The 11,466-nt window shown below is 44.7% G+C and overlaps 1 protein-coding gene across 1 annotated transcript; it reads left to right on the top strand.

Moving 5' to 3' along the window:
- Window positions 1-8,827: 8,827 nt before the first annotated feature.
- On the top strand, window positions 8,828-9,829 carry LOC112124514 (P2Y purinoceptor 8-like). Its single transcript, XM_024223002.2, has one exon. It carries the CDS (start codon window positions 8,828-8,830, stop codon window positions 9,827-9,829), a length of 1,002 nt encoding a protein of 333 aa, XP_024078770.2.
- Window positions 9,830-11,466: the final 1,637 nt, after the last annotated feature.

Genomic DNA, 11,466 nt, shown 5'->3' with positions numbered 1-11,466 from the left:
ACCCCCTTCTGACAACAAAAATTACGACACGACCCCAAGACAGGGGACCGAAGCCTGAGCCCGCCTGAGCCCCTGCACCCCAGGCAGGGGACCAAAACCCAAAGGCTTCAGCCCCAGGCAGGGGGCCTGTAACCTGAGCCCTTCCACTCAGGGCTGAAGCCCTGGGGATTCTGCTTCAGCCCCGAGCAGTGGGGTTCCGCCTTCAGCCCTGGGCCCCAGCAAGTCTAAGTCAGCCCTAGCGAACCCATTAAAATGGGGTTGCGATCCAATTTGGGGTCTCGACCCACAGTTTGAGAACCGCTGATTTAGCCCTTTTCATTGCCCAGATATCCTTGAAAGTCATCACTAGGACAGAAAGTTCCTCACAAATATCCCCCCCACACACCAAAAAAAAAGATGCCTAGGTGTTGAGAATCCTCCCCAACATTCTGCTTCTTACCTTTGTCCTGCTCCCAAAAGCTGCTGGGTTCCCTAGCCACTGGCAAGTTCTCATAAACACACCCCTCATCTGGACAGAAATGCAGATGGGCTCTAACTGCCCAGGGCAGAGAGTCATTGGGCATCAGACAGCTTGGGAAGGGCGAGCAAGAGCAAAAATGAAGGAAGAGAGGCTGAGTGCTCAGGATAAACTGGTAGAGTGACCAGACGAGTGGAAAGAGCCTGGAAGGAAAAGGAGCAGAGATGAGCTTCTTTTCAATTAATCATGGCCCAAAAAGGAAACTAGCAGTGGAGGTGCTGGGATATTACAAAATGGCGGAGTTCATGCCCCATCTCACTCTCCTTCCCATTCATGACCCAGCTGGTGTAAACTTTTCTGTCCTACAGTACATGCAACTATCCGCCTCATCCTCTAGCCCAGGGGTCGGCAACCTCTGGCACGCGGCTCGCCAGGGTAAGCACCCTGACGGTCCGGACCAGTTTGTTTACCTGCCACCTCTGCAGGTTCGGCCGATCGCGGCTCCCACTGGCCGCGGTTCGCTGCTCTGGGCCAATGGGGGCGGAGGGAAGCCGTGGCCAGCACATCCCTCAGCCCGCACTGCTTACCCTGGCGAGCCGCGTGCCAGAGGTAGCCGACCTCTGGGCTAGCCAAAACTTGTAATCCTTTCATTGCCAAAACACATCCACCTACTGTTCCAATAGGTGTAACCCATTCAGTACTGGAGTGCAAACAATACTTCCATCTCAACACTGAGGGCGAGAGAGCAAGTGCGAGAGATATTCAAGGGCTTATTAAGCTATTAAATGGTTAACACAGAAAGACATATTAATTATCTCAAAAGCCCTTCTTGAAAAACAGTACAATGCTCCAAAGGGAAATGCAGCAAAAGAGAAACTGGAGGATGCACCCTGCAGAGCTGGTTTCCTCCTTCCTTCTGCCTTTACTACAAAAAGAACAGAACTAGGCTTATATCAGGAGAGGTTTTGGCTTGTTATGGGTTCTCTCTGCAACCAGGAGAAGCTAGTAGTATTTGCCGGGTATGCTATACTTACATTCATAGCACCACCTGGTTTTAGAAATGCAGCATTGCAGCTACCCATTGATAAGAATGGAAAAATCACCAAACACTAATTTGGTTGTTCTAATTTTTGCATGATGGCATTTACTAAATTTGAGTGTTTGACTTTGCAAACGCAATGTTCTTTTAGCACAGTTTTTAATGTAATTTTATATATAATGGACTCCTGACCTCTTTTCTCTTCCTGCTGATTTTAAACAAGTTAGTTGGTGGCCCACAATTCTGTGCTACCTCTGTAGAGTGACATCCTCCCAAGAAGGTTTCTTACACAACATGCACCACCTCAGTGCACTCACTCTGCAGCCAGTGTAACTGTTTGAGGATCTGCCATCTTATTACTTATTATGTTTTAAATGGCTGATTCTGCTAACTAAAGTTTCTCCTCCATGATAACTAGAATTGGTTTCATATTCCAGTGCTTTTCTCCATGGATTTAAGCCCAACAGAACCACATAAAGAGAAAGTATTGCTTATGATTGTGATTCATTTATGGCAAGTTTAGTGATATTTGGTGTTTTCTTAAAGATACAGCTCCTGGAGTCAAATGATTTTTCAGAGAATTCCACCTCTCATTTTTTAAAGTTTCTAGCTCCCATAGTTGTGGAGGAATAGTTGAAACTATGAACCCTAAAGGCTGAAAACCCACAAGGCAAGTAAAAACACAAAATGTATTATTTTAAAAAAATCTCATGACTTTTAAGCTAATCTCATGATTTTTTACATCTATCTCAGAATTTCTGAATGTTGAGATTAGCTATCTTCAGCTAACCATGCTCAGTAAAAATGCTGCAGAATGGTTCTACCTTGTCACCATCTTATTGCCCCCGTGCCCTAGTCTTCCTGAAATACAAACTGCTATAGGCAACAGTACTTCAGACCCATATTTTAAATCTGCTCTAACATATGCACTGTGGAGCTCAAATGCTGTTTCGCCATGTGACCACTCTCATTTGAGCTTGGCAAACTGACGTGGGGTAATCCTGAGTGCAGATCCCTTGAGATAAATGTTGCAATGAAGACAAGCCCATGGAGACACACCTCTGAACACTTCCAAGTAAAATTCCCCCTTGTCCTTGGAGCAGTAGTAAATCTGCTGCTTTGATATACCTAGACTCTGGCCAAAGGTGGAGGGGAGGCATGTGTGTGGAGACACATTATCACCCATTATCTGTCCATTATCACACATTTCCATTCCCTTGTTCAGGTGGGTAACCTCATTTACTCAAAGTCCGGGTAGGGCAGGTAGGGGCTTAAGGAGCAGTCTCTCTTGCTCCCCACATGAGCGTGTAGTCCAAGTCATAGTCTCACCACTCTTAACCCCTGTGTGCATCATTTTCTCATCTGTAGAATGGGATAATATTATCACAGCAGTGTTATGAGGATCTATTTGTTAGGGCTGCATTCATCATTGTACAGAGCTTGAATGCAGTGAGGGGGTGAAGGAAGGGAATGATAGGGAGCCAGTTGCAGTTCCCTGAGTCAGCTTACCGATTTTGCTCTAAAGAAAAGCTGCAGGGGGGCAGCTTTAATTTATGCAGACTTGGAAGGATTAGATTTGTATTGGTAAATGTCCATAAACATCAATTTCACTGTACACACACAATCCAAAGAAAAATATTTCCTTCAATAATAATCAACATTTACAGATAGACAGAGTAAGAAAAATGTCACGTGAGAACTTAATAGAGTCAAACTCACAGTGATTTAGACTTCTGAATTAGGCTGGTTACAAATGGACTAGCAAATGAATAGTAAAAACAGGTGTGATTTGTTGACTGAGGTATATTATTTTGTATATTTTGACACGTAAACAATTTGTGTTTTAATGGTTTATACAGCTTTAACATTTTGAATCTGAAAGTCTACTGCCATTCAATAATTGTCTGACATCCCTTCCCTCCATAATTTCATGCAACTGTGAACATTTAAATCAATAAAAACAGAAAAAATGCCTAAAAATAAACATTGGTATTATCCATCAAAATTATTTTAAAAATCAAATTCTGCCAGGTATAAATTTATGCCAGCAGAGAATGCAACAAAGTGAACTAAGTAGACTGAGGATCCACCCCATTAAATGTTTGTGAGGTGCTCAGACACTGTGGTTATTGGAACCACAAAAGTTACTAGATAGAGCTACTATGTATTTACCATCAATATACTAGAAATGTAGCAATTCTTGCTCTGCTAATCCAGAAACATCCCATGGTCTCACTTTATTTCTCAACAAATAATAAAGAGCATAGTACTATAAGGAGGGGGCATATTATTAAATCTTCCTTACTTGTACACTTATCCACAGAAACTTTGCTAATATATTATGAAGAATTAAAACCGAACTACACTTGTCAACGTAAGAATATAAGAACGGCCATACTGGGTCAGACCAAAGGTCCATCTAGCCCAGTATCCTGTCTTCCAACAGTGGCCAATGCCAGGTGCCCCAGAGGGAATGAACAGAACAGGCAATCCTCAAGTGATCCATCCCCTGTCACCCATTCCTAGCCTCTGGCAAACAGAGGCTAGGGGCACCACATAAGTGAACAAGGTACATTCGGTGACGTATTAGCCTTCATTTTTAAAAATTCATGTTTGTTAAAATGCTTGTTCACAAACCCTTAATGGGTCTGTTATTAGTGGGAAGGGGAAATTGCTGCTTTAGCAAACGTGATTTTTTGTATGCCATTGTATCTGTATATTGGTTCATATGCTATCTATTTAATTTAGTAGAAACCATCACAGTGAGTAAAAAACTACAGCACATACATCTTACCATTTCCATTTCCTTCCAAAGTGGGATTAATTAAAAAGTCAGCTTTTAACTTTTGATTTATTTTTCTAAAGTCAGAAGTTCCTGCCCAGCTTATTGCATTACAATAAGTGTGAAACTGTCACACCCCCTCCACATTCTGTGTGGGCTTAGGGTCTGGATTTTACCCAGACAGTCCAGTTTTTGGCTTCTGTGTCTAGGTGCCATTTAGGGTTCCAGGTGTCCAGTTTTCAATGGGAAAGTCTGGGCAAAAATGGCACACAAACCAAAATGGCACACAAACCAAAAGTCTGGTTACGGTGGGGCCAGGGAAGGTGTCAGGTCATTAACCTACACCAGCCTCTGCTTAGCCAGGGCCACCTCGTACCTGCAGGCAAGCTCCTTGAGACACCAGCGAGTAATGGGGGGTGGGAGGGAGAGCAGCAAGTGATGAGGGGAGAGCCTTGGGGGGAGAGACAGAGCAGGGGCAGGGCCTTGGGGGAAGAGGCAGAAAAAGGGGCAAGGCCTGTGGGAAGAGCCGGAGAAGGGGTGGGGCCTCGAGGGAAGAGGTGGAGCAGGGATGGGGAAGAGGCAAGGCAGGGGGCAGGGCCTCGGGGGTCTAGTTACCAGCAATTAGAAAGGTGGCAACCCTATGTGGGCTACCTATATCCAGCTATCCACAACACCCCCTCCTGTGCTGGTGCATGGGGAACGGGCAGACAGGGGTAGGAACTCTGCCCTCCCAATGTTCTAGCCAGCACAGTGAGCTGGCATGAAGGGGAAAGTAATCTGTGCCAGATACAGGGCTGATGCAAATGATTCCCCACCCTGGGAAGAGGGGAAACCATGAACCAGCTTGTTCCTCTCTGAGTCACAATATGGTCCCTGGTCTGTTCCTGGGTAATACAACTATTCAGAGAACATAGGAACTTCCAAACTGGATCAGACCTAAGATCCATCTAGTCCAGCAACCTGTCTCAGAAAGTGGTTACTACTAGATGCCTCAGAGGAAGGTATGGGAACTCCACAAAAGACAGATGTGGAATAACCTGCTCCCCACATAGGTCTTATGCTGGTATCTAATAGTTATTGACTGGTTTAAGCCCTAAAGCACTAGGCTTAATATCCCTTTCAAAAACTGTGTTGACATTAAGTGTGATAATATTTTTATACTATATAAATGTCCAAACCCTTTTGGAATCTTGTGTGGAAAAGGATTCCTTGTATTGGTTTACAATTTCCCACCTTTTAATTTCACTGAGTGTCTCCTGAGGGCTTGTGGCCCTCAGTGCTTTGGGCTTGTTCAAACAACGGTAGTAGTTAACATTAGGAAAGAAGACAGAATTGAAGGCTGCCTAACCAGAGTAGCATTGAGAAAGATACAATGCTATACGAAGCTGTGGTTAATTCAGAAGTCATTTTAGCAATGGAGTAAACATAACAAGGAAAAATACAAAATACATTTTATGTGGGTGTACTTAGAAAAATACTCCAGGCTAGGTGTAAAATACTTAAGAATATGAGGAAATTCAGAAGCCTCCTCACCTACATACAAACATGAACATCATGATTGCCAAGGTTATCACTTTTAGAAATACCATTCCAAAATCACCTCCTGGTAACAACAGAGTGGTTAACTGAAACACTGATAGGCTGACTTCAGTGGCATCAATTTAGGAAGCAGTACTTCCTAGACTAAATCAAAAGTACAGAATCTTCTCTTGACTCGGGGTCCTGTGAAGAAATCCATTTATTATTCATTATTATTAATAATATTTGGCTACCAGTATTTTTTCATTCCGTCCCACTTTCATTCAATATTGTCTTAGTCACTTTTATTCAATAAGCACCAAGATCCTGCATTTGATGCATTGCACATAATTTGGTTGGTGTCAATCAACAAAACAGATTTGTAGTATTGAGCCTTGTTGTTCCTCCATCAATGTGCTCTGTTCTGTTCTAATTCAATCCATGTCATTTGGAAGAAGAACAGGACTCAAAAAGAACCAAAGGAAAATCCTCATCTGATGTAAACTGTCAACGCTTCAATGATTTCACTGGAGCTATAATAATATACACTCACAGAGGATCTTTTCCCAAATCTTTTGACATTCATTTGCTCACTCATTCATGCATTTTATTAAGGATATATTAAGCACTATAACTTTCAGTCAGTCTGTTCCCAGATTCCAAAATATCAAGAGTTCTATATACAATACCTGTTCCTGCTTCCACTGACTTTAGTAGGAGCAGAATTATTAATTAATCATATTGTCATTTGAACGCTGAAGCCTGGTCTACAACATTTGAGGATAATTGCATAGGAGTCACATGACAATTGCAACAGCCTTTAGAAGCTGTTAATTGCTCAAAACTCTATATTTACTAAAAAGATATCTGAGATCCAGTTTAGTATTGCAAAAATCACCAGGTGGTGCTGTTACACAACCTCACAAATTATTTTATATAACATTGGAGCATGTTATATAATTCTGTTATATAATTATACATTGGAGGGGGAGGGATAGCTCAGTGGTTTGAGCATTGGCTTGCTAAACCCAGCATTGTGAGTTCAATCCTTGAGGGGGCCATCTGGGGCAAAAATCAATACTTGGTTCTGTTAGTGAAAGCAGGAGGCTGGACTCAGTGACCTTTCAAGGTCCCTTCCAGGTCAATGAGACAGATATATTAGCATGGTTCAGTCTTTGAAGAAATGTTTTTATTGTGTTACTTTAGAGATGTAGTTTCTTTATGCGGGATCTGTGGTGAATGGCAAGGAAATTTTCTTTCTCCCTTAATCTCTCTAATCAGGGTCAATTCTTGAGGCACAGTTGCTCCCTGGAAACAAGGAATTGGTTTTTGTCCTAAGATTCCTAAAAGAGGAGATTATCTGCATGCTGTTTGTCCACCTCCATTCCAAGACAGGTGTAGCTAGTGTTAAATAAATAAGCTGTACTAAGAATATATGTCACTGATTTGTTTTCCAACCGGAAGTTGACCTACAAGGCTCTAGAATATGTTACCACTAGGCAGAGAGGCTACAGAGGGGCCTGACCCTGCAAGGTGCTGAGCAGTTTCAAATCCATTGACTTCAATATGAGTTGAGGATACATACCACCTCTCTGGATCACGCCCGCATTCATGTTTCTACAAGAACAGGGCAAATTTTACTTTATACTATGGGACACAGATATTATAAGTAGGATTAATAAACGCAGCATCCTAGAAGCATTCCATAACTGTAAACCAGGGATCGGCAACCTTTGGCACGCGGCCCATCGGGGAAATCTGCTGGCGGGCCAGGCCGGTTTGTTTACCTGCAGCATCCGCAGCTCCCACTTGCCTCAGTTCACCACTCCAGGCCAATGGGAGCTGCGGGAAGCGGCACGGGCCAAGGGATGTGCTGGCCGCTGCTTCCCGCAGCCCCCATTGGCCTGGAATAGTGAACCACGGCCAGTGGGAGCTGCAATCGGCCAAATCTGCGGACGCTGCAGGTAAACAAACCGTCCCAGCCTGCCAGCAGATTTCCCTGACGGGCCGCATGCCAAAGGTTGCCGATCCCTGCTCTAAACACTAAACACATTCTTATAATACTAATATCTACTTTAACTAACCCACAGGTGAGCCAGACTGGTTTCCAGCTATTCATTTGTCAGTGGTCAGCGAGGCCCTGGGCCTTGGCATGAGCTAGCACAGGGATTGGCAACCTCTGGCACGTGGCTCGCCAGGGTAAGCCCCCTGGCGGGCCGGGCCACTTTGTTTACCTGCCACTTCCACAGGTTCGGCCGATCGCGGCTCCCACTGGCCGCGGTTCGCCGCTCCAGGCCAATGGGGGCTGCGGGAAGGGCAGCCAGCACATCCCTCGGCCCGTGCCACTTCCAGCAGCCCCCATTGGCCTGGGATGGCGAACCGCGGCCAGTGGGAGCCGCGATCGGCCGAACCTGCGGACGCGGCAGGTAAACAAACTGGCCCGGCCCACCAGGGTGTTTACCCTGGTAAGCCGCATGCCAGAGGTTGCCGACCCCTGAGCTAGCACCTTGTCTGCCACTGTCACACCTCCCTCTAAAAATGTTAACTATTAACCCAATTGAAAGGACCTGAATAAAGGGAAGGGGAGAGGTGGAGTGGAGAAGGAGGAGGAGGTGGAGAAGATAATAAATGGATCACGAATGGGCATACTAAAACATCTTTGGAGGAAAAAGCTTTAAGCCTATTTAAGATACAGCATCCATTCTTGGTCATGTATGCTCAGGTGGTTGGATCTTGCATCTTGCTATTGCAACTATAAACAAAACTCATTACGCACTTTAGAAAAAAGCTAAAAACTATTCTTTGGTCCAAAGGGCAGAGTGAATATGATTTAATGTGGTGGGAATGAACAAGCTAAGAGTTTTATCATGTGTTAGATTAACTTGCTCTTAAAAAAAAATTTACCAAAACATACATTTTTTAACCAGGTCTAATCTCTACCATCTCAAGATTCTTCTTTTGTGGGAAAAGGTACCTGAAGCTTTTCCATTTGTCCCAGCCCAGAAGAAACCACTGAATCTATCTCACTATAATGGGAAAACTGCCAAACAGCACCATAGAGATGCTTAAGAACCAAATGCTGCAGACCACTTTGCCTGCCCTCTACTTGTTCATCTTCACCATCAGCATTCCCCTCAACTCTATCTCTTTGTGGTTCCTTTGCCGCCACTCAAGGCCTTGGACTCCCACCATTGTGTTTTCAATTAACCTGACAATCACGGACTTGCTCTACAGCATGCTCCTCCCTTTTCAAGTTGTCTACCACTTACGGGGAAATGACTGGCCCTTTGGACAGGTTCTGTGCCGCATCATAACTGTGCTATTCTATGCAAACATGCACTGTTCTGTTTTAACCATGACGAGCATCTGCATAGAGCGCTACCTGGGAATTGTTCACCCGCTGACGCACAGGACCATGAGACCCATTAGAACAGCTCTCCTCACATGCATCATCATTTGGATATTTGTTTTACTGCTGCACTTCCCACTCATGAAGACAGAGCTAACCTTCCAGGTAGAGGAGCTGCAGATAACCACTTGTTTTGATATATTGCCCAAAGCTATGTTTCCTTCAAGAAATCATTTCATCGCCTATTTTGGCTCTCAAGTTCTTCTGTGCTTTCTCCTACCTTTGCTAATAATGGCATTCTGCTACACCTTAGTCATTCGGACTCTTCTCAATTCCCCTCCCACACAACTAAGGGAAATTAAGAAGCAGACAATGTATTTGATAATAGTGTTGCTTATAGTCTTTGTAGTATGTTACGTGCCCAATATTGTGATATCAATCATCCATTTCGTCTATACTACCCAAAATAAGACTGCTTATGTGGAATATAAGCTGTCTCTGGCTTTGAATAGCCTTAATTGCTGCTTCGATCCACTTGTTTATTTTTTTGGTTCCAAAGAGTTTCGACAAAAGATACAGAAGAAGCTCTGCAAATGCATGCCTGATATATTCAGTGAAATGGTCAACACCTTTTCAGAACAAGATGTGCCAATAACATCCAGAGAACACGCGCCAAATAATTAAAAATGTATTTGATCTGGAACAGATTATATTAGTCATTGCACCGAATCATCATCCAGAGATTTTAGAAGTTGTTCTATTTTAAAACATAGACTGTCAAGAGATACAGAAAAGTACACCAGGCAATATATTGCCACAACTTATTCTGGAAACAAACCAGGCACTCAGGAAGGCTCAACGTGCATGGAAAAAGGCACATCTCTTAACTTGCCAAGAACAATGCATTATGGGACATAAATTACTATAAATTAGGAACACAAGAAATGTGTCAGTGCCAGGCAGGGGCGGCTCCAGGCACCAGTGCAGCAAGCGCGTGCCTGGGGCAGCAAGCCGCAGGGGGTGGCCTGCCGGTCACTGTGAGGGCGGCAGGCAGGTGGCTTTCAGCGGCGCACCTGCCAGAGGTCCGCCGGTCCCACGGCTTCGGCGGCAATTCGGTGGCGGGGACGCCAATGGTGCGGCACTGGCGGACCTCCCGCAGGCGCGCCGCCGAATCCACATGACCAGCGGACCGCCTGCAGGCGCGCCGCCGAAAGCTACCTGCCTGCCGTGCTTGGGGCGGCAAAAAACATAGAGCTGCCCCTGGTGCCAGGTACCTGCATTCCCTTGGAATGTGTTTCTGGAACATTTTCTAAAACCTGTTTCCCAGTTCAGCATTTCTAAAATAAATAATTGACAGCAATAAAATAAACACCACGTTTGTGAGGGGCAGAGGAATAGCTGAGCCTAAAATGATTCACATCCCTTGACTTAGGAGTAAGCAAAGACTGGTGATTAGCATCTGTAATGGGGAAAAGCCAAAAGACATGCAGACAAGGTTTAATCTGGTCATGCAAATTTTATTTCCTCCTTATCAGTATTTACTTGACTGGCATATTCAGTCTGAAAGCATAAAGTTTATGCTCCTTTTTCACTGACACTGCTTTGACAGGCCATTTATAGACAAGGCCCATTTTACTATGCAATGTATTATACCTCATTTATGTGGCAAGACCCAGCAAAGAAGAGAACCCACCAGCAGCAGCCTACTGCTCCAAACCTTTCTGGTTTCAGAGACTGGTCTAGTACAGCCTAACCCAAACCCAAACCCAAACCCATGCTGCTCATGGATTGGCTCTAAGGGTATGTCTACACTGCAGTTAGACCCCTGGGACTGGCCTATGCCAACTGATTCAGGTTCACTGTGCTCAGGCTAAGGGGCTATTTAATTGTGGTATAGACATTCCGGCTCAGGTTGCAGCCCAGACTCCAGGACCCTGTGAGGTTGGATGGTCCCAGAGCGTGGGCTGCAGCCTGAGCCTGAACATCACCACCACATTTAAACTGCCCTTTAGCCTGAGCCCCGTAGCCTGAGTAACAGGCCAGCTGTGGATTTTTAATTGCAGTGTAGTCATATCCTAAATTCCCCCTCCCTTGGTGTTATGCTGCAGAAACAACAGCAGCTCAGGGTCGGTGTGGGGAAGGTCTCTTGTCAGGCAGAGCTTGGTCTCAGGGGAGTTCTGAGCAGTGGTCTGCAGCTGAAGTGCTGTTAAAATTCAAAGGAAGCAGATTTGCAAGTGAGACTTCTCTCCTTAGAAGCTCTGCAGCTGAGGAAGGCACCTGTCATGCAGGGTTCCTGAACTCTTCCTATGCAGCATGTCTGC

The sequence above is a fragment of the Terrapene carolina genome, unplaced genomic scaffold (genome assembly GCF_002925995.2).
Source record: "Terrapene carolina triunguis isolate 2854851 unplaced genomic scaffold, T_m_triunguis-2.0 Scaffold23, whole genome shotgun sequence".
NCBI classification, from domain to species: domain Eukaryota; kingdom Metazoa; phylum Chordata; order Testudines; family Emydidae; genus Terrapene; species Terrapene triunguis.
The sequence above is the reverse complement of the archived record's forward strand: the minus strand, read 5'-3'. Positions and strand labels throughout refer to the sequence as shown.

What these genes read in the sequence shown, in the direction of transcription:
- LOC112124514 (XM_024223002.2), top strand. Translation starts at nt 8,828, where the DNA reads ATGGGAAAACTGCCAAACAGCACCATAGAGATGCTTAAGAACCAAATG.